Below are 21,709 nucleotides of genomic sequence, written 5' to 3'. Positions count from 1 at the left end.
ACTGTTGCTGGCCTCGATGACTCTTTCCTTCAGCAGCCTCTGGACCTCGGACCTGATGAAGGTCTGGTCTTGTACCGTCTGCTCCTAGTGGCGACGGGTTTGCAATCCGGGGTGAGGTTCGCAAACAAGGAAGGGGGGTCCACTTTGAGGGACGCGAGGCTGCAGACAGTAAGGGGGGAATAGGGCCGCCGAATTTAAAGGTCAAGCTCTGCAGGTTGCATTGGAAATTCAGTCATAAAAGTGCTGGTGCGCAGAGACGGGGAAGGACGAGGAGTTTGTAATTTTTAAAAACCCTCCCCTGGACCGTGAGGTCCGCTACGCAGCACCCAGTGATTTGGACGGAGTGCGAACCTGAAGCCAGAGCGAGTTTGTGCTTAACCGGGTGAACAGCGTCTTACCGTGTCAGGGTGGACAAAACTCTCTGTGCTCCCGGAGTCCAGTAGGCAGCTCGTCTCGTGTCCGTTTAGGAGGATTTGCATAGTCGCCGTGGAGAGCGTGCGGGGCCGCAATTGGTCCAGTGTCACAGCAGCGAGTCGTGGCCGGAGCCGTGGGCCGGCGTGAATCCCACCCCCCTCCGTGTCCCGAATTCTCCAGCACCGGAGATTTAGCGGGGGCGGAAATCGCGGGCAGAGAGTCTGGGACTGGGGCTGAGAGTCTGGGACTGAGAGTCTGGGGCTGGGACTGAGAGTCTGGGGCTCGGACTGAGAGTCTGGGGCTGGGACTGAGAGTCTGGGGCTGGGACCGAGAGTCTGGGGCTGGGACTGAGAGTCTGGGGCTGGGACTGAGAGTCTGGGACTGAGAGTCTGGGGCTGGGACTGAGAGTCTGGGACTGAGAGTCGGGCTGGGACTGAGAGTCTGGGGCTGAGACTGAGAGTCTGGGGCTGAGACTGAGAGTCTGGGGCTGAGAGTCTGGGACTGAGAGTCTGGGGCTGAGAGTCTGGGGCTGGGACTGAGAGTCTGGGACTGGGACTGAGAGTCTGGGGCTGAGAGTCTGGGGCTGGAACTGAGAGTCTGGGGCTGGGGCTGAGAGTCTGGGACTGAGAGTCTGGGGCTGGGACTGAGAGTCTGGGGCTGGGACTGAGAGTCTGGGGCTGGGACTGAGAGTCTGGGGCTGGGACCGAGAGTCTGGGGCTGGGACTGAGAGTCTGGGGCTGGGACTGAGAGTCTGGGACTGAGAGTCTGGGGCTGGGACTGAGAGTCTGGGACTGAGAGTCTGGGGCTGGGACTGAGAGTCTGGGGCTGAGACTGAGAGTCTGGGGCTGAGAGTCTGGGACTGAGAGTCTGGGGCTGAGAGTCTGGGGCTGGGACTGAGAGTCTGGGACTGGGACTGAGAGTCTGGGGCTGAGAGTCTGGGGCTGGAACTGAGAGTCTGGGGCTGGGACTGAGAGTCTGGGACTGGGACTGAGAGTCTGGGGCTGGGACTGAGAGTCTGGGGCTGGGGCTGAGAGTCTGGGGCTGGGACTGAGAGTTTGGGACTGGGGCTGAGTCTGGGGCTGGGACTGAGAGTCTGGGGCTGGGACTGAGAGTCTGGGGCTGGGAGTCTGGGACTGAGAGTCTGGGGCTGAGAGTCTGGGACTGGGGCTGAGTCTGGGGCTGGGACTGAGAGTCTGGGACTGGGGCTGAGTCTGGGGCTGGGACTGAGAGTCTGGGGCTGGGACTGAGAGTCTGGGGCTGGGAGTCTGGGACTGAGAGTCTGGGGCTGGGAGTCTGGGACTGAGAGTCTGGGGCTGAGAGTCTGGGACTGGGGCTGAGTCTGGGGCTGGGACTGAGAGTCTGGGACTGAGGCTGAGAGTCTGGGGCTGGGAGTCTGGGACTGATAGTCTGGGGCTGGGACTGAGAGTCTGGGACTGAGAGTCTGGGGCTGGGAATGTGTAGCCACCTGGGTTGGCCACTTTCTCACACAAAATGGAAGAACGCAAAGGTTACAGGGAAAAATGGACAGTTGCAAAGAGACAAGCAGTTTGCAGAATCCCCCGTGTATTGTAGCTGCTAAAGAAACCAGACAGCATTGTAACTAATGAGCTGCGCATATTAAGTGAGTGATTCCCGGTGATTCCCAGGCACAATGGACACAACAATTAGAAGAGATTGAAACATTCTATGGAAGGTCAGACATCCCGGCACCAGTGGAGTCTGAGACAAAGGACACAAATAAGGTGGAAGGAACCGGCCAGTGATCGAGGAACAGCCCCGTTATTGGGGAAATTCAAATCAATCGATTGGGAAGAGACCCAATCGATTGCAAGTTTATAGAGGGTCCTACCAGAAGGGCGCGAAGCCCCAGGGACTTATAAAAGTCATGTCCCAGGACTGATTCTTTCTCCTTGACCAGCCGGCCCTCCCAGCAGAACACCTTGGCAGCAAATGACCTTGAGAAGGAGAGGCCTGGTCAGCAGCCGCCATCAAGTAAGTGTCATACAACGCACGCTACGAGAGTAGACACTCCTGACCCCTTTAGTCCACACCAACTGGAAGCCTGCGGATCCAGGACAAAGCAAGAGGCCATTGTTCCCTGATCCGGCAGTTCCCTTATTCCAGATAAGTATTGGCCTGTTAGTGGTAGGAATAGCCTAGTCTTTTAGTGTTATATGCATGAGTAGTAAATAACTGTGTAACAATAAACATGTATTGTTTGAACTTACTAACTGGTGCATTGAGTCATTGGTCTGAACTTGAACTTGAATCTTGTGGCGGTATCATAAGGATACCTGGCGACTCTAGAGCTAAGGAATAAAACAGAGCCAATTGAGTGTAAAGCACACTCACCCAGAACGAGCAACATTTAGTGGCGAACTCTGATGGGACTCGACTAGAAGTGGCATCCCCCACTCCGAGAGAACCCAGCAATTTGAATCAGAAATCCAATTGGGAAAAGGAAAAACCACAAGTGTTCAAGTAATTTACATCAATCCTCATAATTCGGAAGTGTGTTTTTGCATACGGGAGTATAGGGCATACTTGGTGGGAGAACTTGTCTGAAATTCATAAGAAAGGTTTGAGTGAAGCACATAAGCCGATGGCAATTGTGTCCTGCTTGGCACAATTGCGAGGCACAGAGGAGGTCGTCAGGACGCTCCGAGCAGATTTAGAGGAGAGAAATAGAATGAGCAAAGTGGATGTCAGGGACATCGAGAGAGAGAATTTAGAATTAAGGCAAAAATTGGCAGATAAGGACAGAGAGGTGGATGATGCCAAGAGGGCACACCAGTCTTGTCTAGCCCATCTGAGCAGCTCCCAGGTACAATACGAAAAAGCCTATCAGGATGTGCACGTGCAGTCTTGATAAGACAAGAATCAGAGAAGCAGGTAGAGACACTGAAGAAGCAGTGTAGCGACCTGAAGGCAGCTTTAAGGGCACTCCAAGCTGCCACCACTGAGCAAAGGCAAAGCACAGTGGACCATGCTAAGTGTAGGAAGCAGATTGCGGAGCTGCAATCTCTGCTTTCTGTGTAGAATGGCTTCCAAGAAACACAGTATAGATTTCCCCTGGAAGCGGAGGGAGAAATCGGAAAGGTAATAGAGAGCTTATTAGAGCAGGGCGTACTAAGGACAGTAGCCTCCACTAATAATACCCCTAGTTGGCCAGTGAGGAAGCCCGACAGATCATGGCACCTGACCATTGATTATCAGGAACTCAACAAAGTTACCCCACAGTAGCCCCCACGGTAGCAGCAAGTCCCGAGACCATGCTCAAGCAGGGACTCAACTCCAAGTATTTTACGGTTTTGGACATTAGCAACGGCTTCTGGTCAATCCCATTGGCAAAGGCGTGCCAGTACAAATTCGCATTCACTTTTAACGGTCAGCAGTACATGTGGACATGCCTCCCACAAGGATTCCACAATTCCCCCTCCATTTTCCACCGGCAGCTGGCAAATGGACTAGCAAAATTTTCCCGACCCGAATGTCTAGTACAGTATGTGGACGACCTATTACTGCAGACAGACACCAAGGCAGAGCACATCACGCTTCTGTCTGAACTCCTACAACTCTTACAGTCAATCGGATGTAAAGTAAACCCCAGAAAGGCCCAACTATTGGAGAATAAAGTGATGTATTTGGGTACAGTCATCACGCACGGTAAACGCGAGATCGAGTTCAAAAGAATTGACTCAATCATCAAATTGTCCCTTCCCCAATATGTTTCAGCCCTCCGGTCCTTTTTAGGACTGGTTGGGTATTGTCGGAACCATATCGATGGTTGTGCGACCAAGACAGCCCCACTCTCAGACCTCCTTAAGAAAGGAGCCCCTTGGGAATGGCTTCCGCAGCATACAGAGGCTGTGGAAGAGTTAAAGAAAGCCCTTACAACACCACCCGCGCTACAAGTTCCAGACCAGCTCTCCCCCTATGCAATTGAGGTAGCTAGCACAGATCTGACCCTCTCGGCCATGCTCCTTAAGGAACGGGATAAGCAGCTACGACCAGTGGCTTATGCCTCACAACTGTTAGACCCCGTGGAGCAAGGTTTCTCAGCCTGCGAAAGGCACCTGCTCGCGGTATTCTGGGCAGTACAATATTTTTCCTACATTACCGGACTCAACCCCATCACCATTTTGACCTAACACACCCCCACACAGTTACTTTTAGACGGTCGACTGAAGGACGGGTCAGTGAGCCAGATAAGAGCAGCTAGGTGGACACTACTGTTACTTCGGGACATAACAGTTAAACGGACCAAGACACACACGTTTTTGGCGGACAACCTACAGTATCCAGGACAACCCCACAAATGCAAAATAGTAGCCCCCCTCCACAACACAGGACCCTTCATTGCTAAGACTCCCCCCAGGAAGATAGGGAATTTAAGCCAGAGCCCCCAGCCCACGGACACGTGTGCATCCCTACGGATCTATGTGGACGGTTCATCCACAGTTTTAGATGGCGAACGCATTACAGCCGACGCACCGGCTAAAGCAGGCTCCAGGCGAGGTCATTTTTGGACACCCCCAGCTAGCGCACCAGCTAGCGCCCCTGTGAGTTCAGTTCAGGTCTCACAGACAGACATAGAAGATTTGGTACAGGCACAGAAGCAGGACGAAAAGGGGCTGTTTAGCTCAGGGTTAAATCGCTGGCTTTGAAAGCAGACCAAGCAGACCAGCAGCACAGTTCAATTCCCATAACAGCCTCCCCGAACAGGCGCTGGAATGTGGCGACTAGGGGCTTTTCACAGTAACTTTATTGAAGCCTACTCGTGACAATAAGCGATTTTCATTTTCATTTCATTTTTTCAAAATCTCCGGGAGGTTTTAAAAGGAAACTTTGTGGCCCAGTACGACAAATTCAAACACGCTTTGACCATACATGAGGGTGTGATTATCAAAGACCAGATGTATGTGGTTCCTGAGAAAGACAGGAATCAAATGATTGCCTTATTCCATGATGGTCATGGACACCAAGGGATCGACCCTACCACAGCCCACCTATAACAGCTCTGTTGGTGGCCCAATTTAAGAGAAGATGTTACCCACTACATAGAGAACTGTTTAATTTGTGCGCAGAATAACCCAGAACGGTATTCTAAGAAGGCACAACTCAGCCACACTCGCTCCGTTAATGGCCCCTGGACTAACCTCCAGATTGATTTTATAGGTCCATTGCCCCCTTGCAGGAATGGCTATAAATATGTTCTGGTGGTCACAGACACGTTTACGAAATGGGTAGAAGCATTCCCATCTCGTACGAACACAGCAAAGACAGCCACAAAGATCCTGACCCACCATATTTTTACTAGATGGGGACTCCCCAGAAGTATAGAATCAGATCAGGGATCTCATTTTACAGGACGGGTCATGAAGAACGTCCTGACCATATTCGGCATCAAACAAAATTTTCAGATTGCGTATCACCCCCAGTCAAGCGGGATAGTGGAACGCATGAATCAGACTCTAAAATCGACCCGTAGAAAGATAGTACAGGAGAACAATTCAACTTGGGATTCAGTGCTCCCATTCGCTCTAATGTTCATAAAAAGTACTGTTTCATCATCAACAGGTTTCACCCCACACACACTCATGACCGGACGCCCTATGAAAGGTTCAGAATTCCTTTTAGGACTCAACATGACCAGCCCAGAAGTGACGGCCCTCACACACGAGAAAGCAGTAAAACAATTTGTTGTGACTGTAAGGTCGGTTCAGCTAGCAGCCGCAGTAAAATTGGGTAAAAGGCGGAAACAGAGCAAGGCCTGTTTCAACAAAAATGTCCATACCACAGAATTTCAGGTTGGGCAACAAGCCTAAGCACATTTTTGGCCCCAAAATTTTCCAGCCCGTACTCAATTTCGGACAAAATCAGCCCGTCAGTATATAGGACAAAGTACCCAAACGGTAGGACTGCGTGGTTCCATATTAACCAGTTAAAGGCTTACGGAACACAGCCAAACCACTCGCACCATGTCCTGCTAGACGCAGCAGAACACCTCACCCCGCCCACAAGAGACACATTTCCACCCTCCCCCTCACAGACCAGTTCCTCATCGGACTCGACCCCGACTCCGCCCACTGACTTCAATCCACGCCCCGGAACGCCCACAAGCTGCCACAGCAGAGACAGTGACAGTGACTGTGAGACTGAGGACAGCCAGAGCACTCCACCCTACAGCCCCCACTTCAGCGACTTCGACCCCGACTCCACTGACCCCATGGAGATCACTTACCTAAAAACTCCAGACCCACACCCAAACCCACCACCCAACACTGACTACCCCGACAACGCTCCTTCAACTTTAGACCCCACGATTTGGCACAGGGACAATTCATGGAGACTTGTCCGCAATGATGAGAGTGACCCCCGGTCACACAATGCTAAAATTGCATGCCTGATCCATACAAGGGTATGGGATCCGGGAGAAGAGGATGACTCTGAGTCTGACTCCCGACACGGCAACCCCTTTGCGACCCTGTTCGCAGAGAATGAAGAGAAGTGAGGTGTCCAGATGATGTAAAAAGAGGAACCGCTTGAGAGATAAACGGTGTCCTTTCTGATGGAACCTGCAGTATGTTTGTTTCATGTTTGTTTGTTTTCTGTTTGTTTTGGTTCAGTTCAGACTAGGAGGATTGGCCACAAGACTTTCAGCTGAAAAGTTTGTGACCATCTCACATTTCGTCATTGTTCTTCTGTAGTGAAGATGTTTTGTTCCCGAGACCATATCAATTGAAATGTCTTCTGATGAATCGATCAATGTTCACAACTTGTCTTCTGTTTACAGATGTTTGTTTTCACATGCCCGCTCATAACTGCTCTTCTGTTTGGAGGACAGAAGATGCAACCCCACGATGAATACATTCTTGCCCGTTTGAATCTGGTCGCTCAGGCAGTGGAGAAACGGCACTGAGGACCCGCCCTGTCTGAGGACCACCCCTTTGGTCAGCTAAGCTCGGGTACAGCACAGCACGCCCTACCCGGGGATCCCATTCAACTCTTACCCATCGCGGCCCACACGCAACCCATTTCAACTGTCTTATTTCTAAAAGTTTGTTTTCCTCTGGTTTCGTTTAACGCAGCCCTTTGGTTGCAACCCTCATGCTATTTACATCCAAGAACATTTTGGGATGGTAAATTGCAACACTCTGCGAGACGGCTCGCACTGGTTTAGTAGTTAAGTATATGTCTGGTCCTAAATCCGCTTTTGAAAAAAAAAATTAAAAAATGAGGGAGTCACATGGAGGTGACCATCATAAAGGGAAATTTGGAACAAGAGGACAGATATACTTAAAGTCAAGATATTAAGCTGAACACTAACAGATAATATACTTGATTCCATAGCTTTCGGACATTCGAGAGAGGAACCGAAGCAACAGCACAACAAGATCCCAGGAAGGAAAGAGAAGAGAAGAGAAGAGAGAGAAGATAAAGAGCACTCCAATTGCTATGTTTTTAGCTTTTGTAGCATCTGCGTGGTTGCGCGTGGACACGAACCCCCTTTCCCACAGTACAACGTTTGCTAACTTCTCCCAAACCCAGACCACCCCCAGCCCAGTCAATGGTAACAGTACCCCGACCTGGTGTACCAGATTTCTGACGTGGTACTCCTTGTCGTACGTTATAGAATCACTTTTAGCGATGGCGATCATCTGTATTATAGTCCAAAGCCTCAGGATGAGGAAATGGAGAAGGAGAGCCTATAGCTCTCGTGCCTCAACAGTGTATAGAGTGAGATCCCCTATTTTTGGATTCCACCAGTCCCCCAAACCCCTGGAAATGTAATCAAGTATTTATTTTTACACTCGATGCCTTTGTAAAATAAAGAGATTCTTTCTATTAATGATGTACCTCTGAGCTCGCCTGCCGAGTCAGAGAGAATGAAATGTAATGATGCTGCTGTGTGAATGATTAAGGATTTAGAATGTTGTAGAATGTTTAAATATGAGATGAGAGTAGTTTATTGAGGACAGTTAGAGGTTCCTGATTTCAATTGATAATGCATGTCCCCTTTTGACATAGCGCAAATCAGAAATTGTTAGATAAAGTATTTTTGCATAATTGAGGAAAGTACAGAAGCCATGGAACTCGCTGAGGTCAGGGAACCCAAAGACACCAACCTTGGGTGATCCTTCATGATTTCTCATGAGGATCACAAGGAGGGAGTGTAGCCACCGAAGTTGGCCATTCCCTCAATACAAAATGGAGGAATGCAAAGCTTGCAGGGTAAAATGGACAGAGTTTGCAGCACAAGCAGGCTGCACCAAGCCAATGTGTATTCAGTCTGCTAAGAGAGCAGACAGCACCGAAACGAACATTCCGCATACTAATGAGGCAATCTCTGGGACAGTTAACATAGTAATGGAACGATCCCAGGGACAAAGGACACAAATACGGAAGTGATTGCAACATTTTATGGGAAGCCAGACAACCCGGCACCAGCGGGGTTCGAAGACAAAGCACCTGAAGGCCCGCCCAGTAGCCGAGGAACAGCCTCAGTATTGGGGGGATTCAAACAAATCGATTGGGAAGAGACCCAATCGATTCCCAGCAGATAGGGGGTCCGCCCAAAAGGGCGCGAAGCCCTGGGACCTATAAAAGACAGGTCCCAAACTCAGTTCATTCTTCTTGACCAGCCCTCCTCTCTTGACCAGCATCTCGACCAGCCTTTTACCAAAGAAGACCTTGACCGAGAGAGAGGAGAGGTTCGGACAGCAGCCACCAGCAAGTAAGTGTCTCACAACGATCGCTACCAGAGATAGACACTCCTGACCCCTTTTAACCCGTACCAACCTGAAGTCTGCGGACCCAGTGCAGAGCAAGAGGCTATTGTCCCCTGATCTGGCAGTTCCTTATTCAGATAAGTATTGGTCTATTTAGTGGTAGGAATAGTTTAGTCATCTTAGCATGTGCATGAGTAGTTTATAATTGTATTATAATAAACTCATTTGTTTGAACTTACTAATTGGCGTATGGTTTTATTGCTTTGAACTTAACCTTGAAACTTGTGGCGGTATCTTAACGATACCTGACGACTCCAAAGCTAAGTATTGAAACAGAGCCAAATCGAATGTTAAGCACACTCACCCAGAATGAGCAACAGAGTCTGGGGCTGAGAGTCTGGGACTGAGAGTCTGGGGCTGGGACTGAGAGTCTGGGACTGAGAGTCTGGGACTGGTGCTGAGAGTCTGGGGCTGAGAGTCTGGGGCTGGGACTGAGAGTCTGGGACTGAGAGTCTGGGACTGGGACTGAGAGTCTGGGACTGGTGCTGAGAGTCTGGGGCTGAGACTGAGAGTCTGGGACTGAGAGTCTGGGGCTGGGACTGAGAGGCTGGGGCTGAGAGTCTGGGGCTGAGAGTCTGGGGCTGAGAGTCTGGGGCTGAGAGTCTGGGGCTGAGAGTCTGGGGCTGAGAGTCTGGGGCTGGGACTGAGAGTCTGGGACTGAGGCTGAGAGTCTGGGACTGGGGCAGAGAGTCTGGGGCTGAGAGTCTGGGGCTGGGACTGAGAGTCTGGGGCTGAGAGTCTGGGGCCGAGAGTCTGGGGCTGGGGCTGAGAGTCTGGGGCTGAGAGTCTGGGACTGGGGCAGAGAGTCTGGGGCTGAGAGTCTGGGGCTGGGACTGAGAGTCTGGGGCTGAGAGTCTGGGGCTGAGAGTCTGGGGCTGGGGCTGAGAGTCTGGGGCTGAGAGTCTGGGGCTGAGAGTCTGGGGCTGGGGCTGAGAGTCTGGGGCTGGGACTGAGAGTCTGGGGCTGAGAGTCTGGGGCTGGGGCTGAGAGTCTGGGGCTGGGACTGAGAGTCTGGGGCTGGGGCTGAGAGTCTGGGGCTGAGAGTCTGGGGCTGAGAGTCTGGGGCTGAGAGTCTGGGGCTGGGACTGAGAGTCTGGGGCTGGGACTGGGGTTGAGACGGAGGCATTGGGGTTGAGACAGAGGCATTGGGGTTGAGACGGAGGCACTGGGTTGAGACGGAGGCATTGGGGTTGAGACGGAGGCACTGGGTTGAGACGGAGGCAATGGGGTTGAGATGGAGACGGTCAGTGGAGAGACTGGGACCCGGATGGGTACAGTGGAATTCGGAGACAGGCCTGACAACCTTACCAAACCTGACTTGTGGGAACTGCCTAACGTTAATACACCTACAGAAGTGAAATGAGTTGCCTTAAGAAATTAATTTTGCTTTACATACAACAACAGAAGATTTAGTGCAATGTGTCATGTGACCCTGAACTCAACAGATCAAGCTGCTCCGGATCTGCTTTTAAGCTATAGCCTGACGTTGACAGGAGCCCCACTATTGGCTGATCTGTGATTTTTTACTTGCCCTATGGGTGGGTGACAGACCTGAATCTGGCATTTCCCCTTTGGGCATCTCAGTGAACCAGCAGGAGGTACAGAGATGGATCCCCTTCACTGTGCCACTTGTCGGTCATTCAGTGTGTCCTTACATCACCCTGGTTATTCCATCTTCTGTGCAGTCAATAAGCTGATATGTGAGGAGGCTCATGTGGAACGTAAATGCTGGTGGGACCAGTTGGGCAGAATGGTCCATTAGAATGTTGTTAATTCTATTTAATATACCCACACTGAAACGTTATCTCATAAAACATTTTACAGATAGAGGAGCAGCGGGAATACATACAGAAGATTTGGAGGGATGACAGAGGGGTGGAGATTGGTACTGAATTTGGCTTGCCCCTTAATATCATTACTAAGCAACCAATTGCCATTAACAACAGTTGGTAAGTTTAAAAAAACTGCTCCCAATTTATCATGTTTTATTTATTATGATATTTATTCTTTCTGTCTGTTGATTTGTGACTCTTTGTAAGAACTAGAACAGATAATTCAACCTGGATATTTTAACTAGTCTTTCCTACTTTAACTAGACTGCAATTTCATTGCTATGTCAAGCTGCACATTTGATAAATGCTGGACTAAATTCTGTGTAATATTTGAAAACACCACAAAACACAGTACATAATCCCACCTTCATAAAACGTAAGAGCGAGGAATCATTTAGGAATAGTGGGTACAACATATTGTTATGGTATCTGCATTCGGATTGAGATTTCTCTGTAAAATATGGCTAGATAGAACTACAACGATCATTTTGCTGTGCTTTCAGTCCTGCCTTGAAAAAGATCTACTTGCTGGAGTTCCATCCGTCATTAGGGCTGGCCTCACATATTTTGAAGACACTAGAAAATGCCTACTGGGAATTGCATCACATTCACAGACCAAAGAACTCCGATGAGAGCATCAGCCTAGAGAAACAAGTCCTTACTCTGGCGCTGGAAAAGTGGGCAACCCTGGAAAAGCCCGAGTTGTCCTATAGCCTTCAGGTTCAGAAGGATGTACGTATACCAACTCGGGTTAATGACGTTGAGGTACAGATCTGCTTTTATTAGTTTGTAAAACAACAGTGGCACAGTCGTTAGCACTGTTGCTTCACAGCGCCAGGGACCCGGGTCGGATTCCCGGCTTGGGTCAATGTCTGTGCGGAGTCTGCACTTTCTCCCCGTGTCTGCGTGGGCTTCCTCCGGGTGCTCCGGTTCCCTCCCACAGTGCAAAGGTGTGCCGGTAAGGTGGATCGGCTAAACGTTTCCCCCAGGGCTCAGAAATGTGCAGTTGGGGTGGGATTATGGGGATAGGGTGAGGAAGTAGGTCAAAGTAGGGTGCCCTTTCAGAGGGTCGGTGCAGGTTCAATGGGCCGAGTGGCTTCCTTCTGCACTGTAGGGATTCGATGGATATATAAAGCCATGGTTAGTCCACTTCTGGAGTACTGTGTATATTTTTAGCCACCATGTCTTCGAAAAGACATAGAGGAAATGTTCCCAGCTATATGTGCATATGGGAAGTTAAATCTCCTAAAAGTGACATTGGGTGACATCATCCCTGTGGCAGAGGCAAATGGTTACTGCCCACTGGCAGGTCCTACTTGTCCCGCCGCAGTCGATGGGAATTTGCATGGCTCGTCTGTCTTGTTGCCGGGGGAACCTGCTACAGGTGTCGGCATTGGTGGGACCAGAAGGTCCTGATGGTGGGAAGGTACTGAAAACCCCACCTGTTAATTCTGTTTCTTCACAGATGCTGCCGGACCTGATGGTTCTTTCCAGCATTTTCTGTTATTATTCGTGCTAATACTTTGGCTCAATTCGGGAGCCCCCACAAAGCCCTCTCCAGCTGTCATGGGGTTCCCGGGTCACTCAGGGTCACACCATTTTGTCAGGGGCTAAGATGTGTAAATTTTCCCAGATTGTCCGTGGTGGGAGTGCAGCCAGATTCAGCAGAATGTTACCAGGCTTCCAAAGATTAATTTATGAAGAGGGATTACACAATCTAGGCCCATATTCCCCAAAAACAGATGGTTGAGGTTTTCGGATCCCATGTGGAGTCTGCACGCTCTCCCTGTGTGTGCGTGGGTTTCCTCCGGGTGCTCCGGTTCCCTCCCACAGTGCAAAGATGTGCAGATAGGTGGATTGGCCATTCTAAATTGCCCTTAGTGTCCAAAAAATGTTAGCTGAGGTTGCTGGGTTACAGGGATAGGCTGGAGGTGTGGGCTTAAATAGGGTGTTCTTTCCAAGGGCCGGGGCAGGCTGATGGGCCGAATGGCCTCCTTCTGCACTGTAAATTCTATAATTCATTCTACGATGGGGTAGATGGAGAGAAACCTCACCATCGGTGCTGGTGTCTTAGACAAGCAAACTCAATCTTACTGGAGCCAAACCTTGCAGGAAAGAAGTTAGGAAACAATTTTTCACACCAACGGTAGTGGAAGTATGAAATGATCTCCCATAGAAAGCAGCAGATGCTAACTAAACCGCTAATTTAAGTCTGAGCTGGTTAGATCTTTGCTGAGGAAAGGTATTGGGGACATGAAGCCAAAGGAGCTTAATGCAGTTGGGCTACCGATCAGCCTTGATCTCATTGAATGACAGAGCTGCTTGAAGGGCTGAATGGCCTTCCGTTGTTCTTGTGTCCTCTTTAAATCTCTTTTGTCAGGAGGGATGTAAACCTTTGCCTAATCATACTGCTGCTTTCACTAAATAGAGTGATATTTGAAACGGTGAATTCAGTGGGGCTTGTTGAGTTACATAGCAGAAAGTGACAGCTGTCACTGGATAACCAGGCATTGACATACACAAGGGTGTTGGATAAGATTACAAACAGTGACAGCAATGCTCCACTGGCTTTAATAGTCATTCAAGACCTGAGACTGCATGATTGCCTTGAGCAGCTTCCTGAATGCTCTCTATTATGTGATGTACAGTGTGGTTTTGTTCACAGCTTTTGTCTGGATTACCCGTTGGAGTTTGCATTTTTTCAGCTAAGCCTTTGAGTCTTCACGTTGCCAAAAAACAGAGGGCGGAATATTCCAGCCCCTCCTGCCAACGGGATCCTCCATTCCCGCCGGAGTCAATGGAGTTTGCCGCCTGGGTGCAGGGCTGTAAAATTTAGCCCAGAGTGTTTTATTTGACACCGTCACGATGTGAGCCAGACCAAAGTGTGTAACAAACAGGAAAATTCCGATTCACAGGGAAATATTTCATACGATTTCACCACTTAATAAAGTTTCTTTGTGGTGCAGAATACCGACGTTGGGCGAGATTCTCTGGCCTTGTTTTCTCGATGGCAGGAGGCGGCCTGCCATTGGCCGGTGGCAGGATTTTCCAGTTCCACCGCTGTCAATGGGATTTCCCTTTGAATCCACCCCATGCTGCCGGGAGCCCCGCGGCTGAGGAACGCTGTCGGCAAGACCGGAAGATCCCGCCAGTGTGAACAGCCGAACAATCTCGCCCATTGTCGCTTTTACAACAGGGAGAAGCTATTCTTTGTATGGACGTATGAATTAGGAACAGGGGTATACGGTAGCAACCAGGAGACGAGAGAACTGTAAGGACCTGGAGAGGTGGAGGACTGTTATTCAGTCTCACTTGGCAAAAAATATATAATGATATGATTTATATTTGGTGAACAAGTGAAAGACAGGGTATAATTTTAACCCGATCTGCCCATTGGAAACAAGCAGATTACGTGCCCTCTCAGAACCTGAGCATTGTCAACCGTTGGCAATGTTAATCTGTGAGGGTTTGATGGAGGATTAGGTCCACGGTTTAAAGAAGGTGCCTCATAATGTTATGGAAATGAGGGTCCGATACATCAACGCCAATCATCCAGGGGCTGCGTGCAGAGGAAACCGTGTCTTTTCAAGCAGGGCAGAAGCAGGTTGGCAGCTGGTCTGAAGACAATCTGGAAAGTGTAAATCTGTCCCGGGTACCACGAGAAGCAGGTTTTCCGATTCCAAATTCTGCAAGGATAATTATGACATCTCCTCTCCTTGGAAAGTGGACGTGCAGTCTTTAAATGAGGCTCAGAAATGATAATGGCTGGAGCTGAAACTCAGGCTGGGGAGTGCATTACACACTTACCCAGCCGTCCCACCCCACCTCAAAACTTCATTAGTTTCAGGTTAGAATCAAGCCTCTGATGTAAATTGAATTAACTGATTATGGTTGCTTTTGAGGAGATGGTAGCCAATTTGACTTTGGTTAAATCTTCTGCCCTCATTCCTTTGTACTTCTGGTTGTTGCAGTTGTTTTTGGGTGTGTTTATCGAAGATCCGCTGTTTGTCAGAGACATCGGCCTTTCCTTCATCGAAGGCTCAGAAGTAGCTGAAAATAGACCAGGGGCAGAGAAACAAACGTTTATGCTGCATACATTCTGCAGGCTTCTGGAGATCATTACCTTGCGCCATCGATTGATCGAGGCTGCGTCTGAAACCTCACTGTTAGCTCGGTAAGTGTATTTCTTTTCTTTATTCTTTCATGGCAGCACGGTAGCACAAGTGGATAGCACTGTGGCGTCACAGCGCCAGGGTCCCAGGTTCGATTCCCCACTGGGTCACTGTCTATGAGGAGTCTGCACTTCTCCCTGTGTCTGCGTGGGTTTCCTCCCACAATCCAAAGACGTGCAGGTTAGGTGGATTGGCCATGATAAATTGCCCTTAGTGTCGAACAAGGTTAGGAGGGGTTATTGGGCTACAGGGATAGGGTGGAAGTGAGGGCTTAAGTGGGTTGGTGCAGACTCGATGTATGTTCTATGGGCTGTGGGCTTCGGTGGCAAGGCCAGCATTTATTATCCATCCCTAATTGCCCTTGAACTGATTGGCAGTTAAGGGTCAACCACATTGTATGGGTTTGGAGTCACATGTAGGTCAGACCAGGTAAGGATGGTAGATTTCTTCCTGTAAAGGACGTTAGTGAAACAAATGGCTTTTTACAACAATAGTTTCATTGTCCGTTTAATTCCACCTTTTTTATTGAATTAAAATTTCACCATCTGCCACAGTGAGATTGGAACCCAGGTTCCCAGAGCAGTACTCTGAGTCTCTGGGCTGCTAGCCCAATGACAATGCCACTACACCACCGCCTCCCATCTCATCAGGATATAATGGGCGCGATTCTCCGCTGCCCACAACGGGTCGGAGAATAGCGGGAGGGCCTTCCTGACATTTTTCCCGACCTCCCGCTATTCTCCCACCCCCCCCCCCCCCCCCCCCCCCCCACGGCCGCCCCACGACACGAATCGCTGCTCGCCAGTTTTTTACGGCGAACAGCGATTCTCCCCTAGCCGATGGGCCGAGTTCCCAGGCCTTTACGACCGTTTTCACGAACGCAAACACACCTGCTCTCACCGTTCGTGAAAATGGCCGCAAAGTGCCGTTCCCGACAACCATGGCACCGATTGGCACAGCCGCACCACGGTGCCCACCGATCGCGGGCCCATGCCACCCTTGGCACGGCAGCGGGTCCAAAACCCGCGCACTCTTTGTTCCTCCGCCGCCCCGCAGGATCAGTCCGCGGGGCGGCTGAGGGGCATGACGGCCCGCGCATGCGCGGGTTTGACGCATATGCGTGATGACGTCATCTGCGCTTGCGCGGGTTGGAGCCGTCCAATCTGCACATGCGCGGCTGACATCATCGTGCGCGTCAGCCGCCGTGACCCTTGGCGCGCGGGCTTAGCGACGGTCGCTAAGCCTGCGATGCCGTGCTTCGCGGAGCCGCGCTGCTAGCCCCGACCGGGGAGGAGAATCGGGTCCCAGGAGGGGGCGCGGAGGCTGCCGTGAAACACGGCCAGTTTCACGGCAGCCTTTACGACTCTCCGCATTTGCGGAGAATCGCGCCCATTGTTCTTTACTTTGAGTGGATCTTTTAATTCCATGTTTTTTCCCTTCCGTGAATGTTTCCTGTCTGTGAAGTTGACGCAGTAAGCATCGTACTTCCAGGTTTATTTCAGTGCCAAGCTCAATCTAGTTGGTGTGAAATCTCCAAGAGCAACATGGCACTAGTCCACTTGCCACGACCACAGTTAAAGCTGTGCTGGTAGAACCATCATTTCAGCTTGTTTCTGCTCCACAGAACCTATTCCTTCATATGTTGGACTCTTTTTTCTTCTCCCCTTATCTATTTTTTTCCCCACCTCCAGGAGTTGGGGGCATGGAGGGGAACGTGGTGTTAATGATGATCTTTTTGAATGGTGGAGCAGGTTCAGAATGGTGAATGGCATTTTCCTTCTCCTCAGTCCTATGTTCCTGTGTTCCGCCTACATTCATCCTTCTTCTGACACTGTACATCTTTTCAATAATTTCCTGATTCTTGACTCTAACTGCCAAGGCGTGTTGGGCTCAGAAAAATACCTCTACACCAAAAAAAGTGGAAGAAGAACAACACAAGTAAACAATCTAGTTGTGTCTACAAATTGGTGGATGATGTCATGTTAGGTACACTGGTCTAACACTGACTGCAACTGGATGCAGCTTAGATCAGAAAGATACTCCAGACGTTGAAGTTAGTTCAATCAGGTTTATTGAACTAATAGCACAGTTAGCACAGTTCTCTGTGAGTTCAACTCTCTGCTAACTTAAGTGTGATTTAGTCTGTCTGACTGAACCAGACTAGCTCTTCGCCACGTGGTGGAGGTGTGAGATTGTAACAACACCCTTGACTGACTCTCTAGATGTTCATCAGTGGAAAGAGGCAGAGTGTGAGTGCCTCGTGTCTTTTATAGTCAGATCCCACCCCTGAGTGTCCTGCCTGCTTATTGGTCATGTCCTGTTCACTGTGTCCATTAGCTGCTTGTCTGTATATCATTATGTGTGTGTGTGTGTGTGTGTGTGTGTGCGCCTGCATATCATGACAGATGAGGCTCATGATCACTCAAAAGGCAGAAAAACAGCTACTGCAAGAGCTAAAGCTGGACGTTCTGTCAATGAGACAATTACAATGTTTTTTGGTATATCCAAAACTTGATGGTCATGACATAAAAATGGAAGTGGATATGGGTGCAGCAGTATCGGCAATACCTGAGACAATTTATCATATAAAGTTGAAGCATCTGTCTATAAAACCGTTGTACAATGAAGAAGCTGTTCAATTAACTGGATGATTTATAGTGAAAGTAGAAACAAATGGGCAGTTTCCTCTTCATGTTGTCCAAGGAAACGTTCATGCTCTATTTGGTAGAGCATAGTTGGCTAGGATTAGGCTTAACTGGGAAACCGTCAATCAATTAGTGGAATCAAAGAGCAACTGCGCTTGGCAGGGCCCTCAAACCATCTCTGACCCATTTCCTGTCATTTACACTGTCACCTCTTCCCTTTCCTCCCAGAATCACAGTAGGGTCCCCTTGTCCCCACTTTCCACTCCACCAGCTTCCATCGTCAAAAGATCATCCTCCGCCATTTCCACTACCTCCAGTAAGATGCCACCACCAAACACATCTTCACCTCTCCTCCTCACTGTCCAACACGCTGCTACAGCTGTCTCCAACACCCTCCACCATCCCAGAAACAGTCACCACAGTTGGGCACTTTAGTGAACAGGCTCCTGTGACACTATCTGGTGCTCACCAATATCTCACCACACAGCTGATCAGGTATAGCAGGTGGAGATATGAACACCTGAGAGGGTGGAAGGTCGGAGGGCAAGCCGACCCGAGGAACTAGCTGCTGTCCAGACAGGTTTTGGGCTTCTGGATGGACAGTCCCATCTACAGTGGATTTTCAGTCACAGAGCCAGGGACTACAGGGTTGTCGGCGAGCATCCAGTACCCGCAGGTGCAGTTGGAGAAGTCAACTGTGTGCAGCAGCAGGTGATGGCACCAACAGTGCGTGCCACCCAAGCCCACACTGCACGGGTGGCATTGTGGGTGATAGTTGTAACTATGGATCGGTATGTCCAAGGCCTGGCGCATTCTGTACAGGTATTGGCTGAGGCCCAGGACAGGGCTGCCGTCTCACAGGCAACCATGTTCCAGAGCCAGCTGGACATCGCTACGGCGCTCCTGAGCGTGGCCCAGTCACAGCAGGCCATGGCTGGGAATGTCAGCGGCATTGCAGACACAGAAGGTGGTGGCACAGTCGCAGCGTGATGTGGTGCAGTCCCAGACGGAGATGGTACACTCCCTGTTCTCCATAGCTGTGGGCTTGCAGACCCTGGTCGAGACCAGAGCAGGTCTCCAGGACTGGCAGTGCCAGGTGGCAGGGGAGTCCCAGGGGATAGCTCCGCCCGTACCTCATCACATGGAATACTCTGGGAGCCATTGGGCATCCCGAGGGAGGAGGAGGTGATGGTGTCGATGACTCCCGCAGAGAAGGTGCTGGATACCGCAGCACCTCGGACAACCCCCTCCTGTTCCTGGTGTATTTTGTGGTCAGCGGGCAGAACGGGGTGGCACTACGCCACCCAGGACACCCGAGCGGCAGCCGAGCCCATCCTGGCCCAGTCGCCCCAGAAGATGCGCGTCAACGGGGACCCAGGTCGCAGGGCAGGAATCACAGCAGGCTGTCTCCATTCCTGCTGTACTGTCTGGGGAACCAGCCATGCATAGCGTTAGAGCCCGTAAGGCCAGAAAGTTAGATGCCAGTTAAGTTGGCATGGGTGCAGGGCGCAGTTTAGTTGTAGGGGCTAGGGCACAAACCTAAAATATTTGTTCACAATAAACACTGTTACCACTGATACAATCTGCCTCAGTGCTCTAACAGCTGGATGTGAGTGGTGGGCTGGTCTGTGATGGTGTGGGGTGGGAATGGGCAGAAGCTGTGGGTGGCTGGGCTCCCCCCCCCCCCCCCCCCCCCTACCGGCCATTCACCGCCTCCCCAGGGAGCGGATGGGACCATGTGATGGAATGGTCAGCACGCTTGCCGGGATCACTCAGGTGGATGGTGGAATGTGCTGCCGTGGGCAGGGGTCAGACCCTAGCATATGGGGCGGTATTCTCCGCTCCCGATAAAAATCGGGATGGCCGTCGTGAAATCGGCCGAGCTTCACAACGGCCTCGTGGCCCGCTCCCCACACCTGATTCACCCCACCCGGGGGGCTAGGAGCGGGCCCCCGTCGATTCCGGCCGCGACCTCGTCGCACCGGACATGACGCGGAAATGGCGCTTTTCTGATGTCATCCGCACATGCGCGGGTTGCCGGGTCCAACCCGCGCATGCGCAGATGACATCAGCGTGCAGACAGCACGAACACGCGCATGCGCGGTGCCGTCTTTCTCCACCGCCGCCTGGCAAGACGTGGCGGCTTGATCTTGCCGGGCGGCGGAGGGGAAAGAGTGCGTCCGTTTAGGACGCTGGCCCGATGATCGGTGGGTACCGATCACGGGCCTGTCCCCTCCCGAGCACAATCGCGGTGCTCCCATCCAAATCGGGCCCCTAGATGCCCCAAACGGGCATCTGGCGCCCGTTTCACGAATGCAGCGACCAGGTGTAGTTGCTGCCGTGGTGAACCAGGTGTGCAGGGCCGGCCGCCCGGCCCGTCGGGCTCAGGGAATCGCCGTTCGCCGTGAAAAACGGCGAGCGGCGATTTTTCCGAGCAGTGGCGGGGGGGGGGGGGAGAATTGCTGGGGGCGCCAGGGGTGCGTAATAAATGTCGGGAAGCCCTCCCACGATTCTCCCACACCACGTGGGGAGCGGAGAATTCCGCCCATGATGTGGAGCACCAGTGCTCATCGCAGAGCAAGTTGTCATCGTCATCCCATGGAACAGACCTGATGTTGCTGCCAACCCAGGGCCCCCACCCTGTCGTACGGCAGGTATGTATCACGGAGGATGTTGCAGGTAAGGAGTGGCCGGGGAGTGAGGGGTGGAGGTTGGGATGTGGTGTCCATTACCCCAGGGTGCGGCGACGAGCAGGAAGGCCACCATTGCTGGTTGAATTCCAATATCCATTGTCTGCAGGGGGTGAAAGGCCGACGTTAGCATGGTGTGTACTCCCCGTGCCCAACCAGGTCCTAGGGCTGCATGATGGCCCCAGTTGGCAGCACGGGCTCTGTCCATACAGCCAGTGTCACTGCAGAGCCAGGGGTCAGGGTGGGTGGTCAGTGGATGCCTGGCAAGGTAACGGCAGTCTGTGTCTGGACAGCGCTCTAGCCCTGAGGGGGGCGGGGGGGGTGTGTGACCCGGGGGGGGGGGGGGGGGTGACCGGGGGGGGCGGGGGGGGGGGGGGGGGGGTGGGGGGGGGGTTTTGCCGGGGGGGGGGGGGGTGGGGGGGGTGACCCTGGGGGGGGGGGGGGTTGTGACCCAGGCTGCTCAGCCTCTTCCCCCATCATCCCCACCCCCACTTCCCGGCCTTGGCCTGTGTCTGGCCCGGCAGCCCACAGTTGCTCTCCTGTGGCCTATCTCCTCGCTCCGTCATCAACTGCAACGCCGATTTCACGATTTTCAAAAGCACAAGTGAACTGTGCTGTCGGCAACTCGGCCCATCGGAGGAGGAGAATCATTGAGGCCCCGAAGAATACTGGGTCAGGCCCGATAATGATATGCAAACGTGTTTACTGTACTTGAGTTCCAGTACACATTGACGCCACTCTCGAGGTGATGGAGAATCGTGATTTGGCATCAAATCGGCGTCCGCTGTGATTTTGGCGTCGGAACGTGAATACTCCGCCTATTCGCGGTTTCGGCGTCGGCCAATGGAGGATCCCAACCAACATCTTCAGACCATGAACTCTGATCTCCATTTGAATTTATGAACTCTGACCTCCATTTGAATTTATGAACTCTGACCTCCAATTGAATTCATGAACTCTGACCTCCATTTGAATTTATGGACTCTGACCTCCATTTGAATTGAGCTAACCTTTATTCTGCTATTATCACCCATCCTGGACTTATGCTTTGTTTCTTTACTGCAACCATTACCACTCCCTTTGCCTTTTGTTCCGTGATATCTTTGGCATTTAATCTCTCTGTCTTCTAACGTTTGCCTGACCCACCCCTCTTTTTTAACAGCA

General features: G+C 51.2%; 1 protein-coding gene across 1 annotated transcript in view; it reads left to right on the top strand.

Annotated features, from left to right (window-relative positions):
* Nucleotides 1–21,709, top strand: part of LOC119967914 (coiled-coil domain-containing protein 162-like) — a 208,669-nt gene that overhangs the window by 10,750 nt on the left and 176,210 nt on the right. The window contains exons 3-5 of the mRNA XM_038801010.1: nucleotides 11,031–11,155; nucleotides 11,542–11,770; nucleotides 15,010–15,212. Coding sequence (XP_038656938.1) covers nucleotides 11,031–11,155; nucleotides 11,542–11,770; nucleotides 15,010–15,212 — 557 coding nt within the window. The remainder of the gene's footprint in view (nucleotides 1–11,030; nucleotides 11,156–11,541; nucleotides 11,771–15,009; nucleotides 15,213–21,709) is intronic.

Source organism: Scyliorhinus canicula, chromosome 6 (assembly GCF_902713615.1).
Source record: "Scyliorhinus canicula chromosome 6, sScyCan1.1, whole genome shotgun sequence".
Lineage (NCBI taxonomy): Eukaryota > Metazoa > Chordata > Chondrichthyes > Carcharhiniformes > Scyliorhinidae > Scyliorhinus > Scyliorhinus canicula.
The sequence above is the reverse complement of the archived record's forward strand: the minus strand, read 5'-3'. Positions and strand labels throughout refer to the sequence as shown.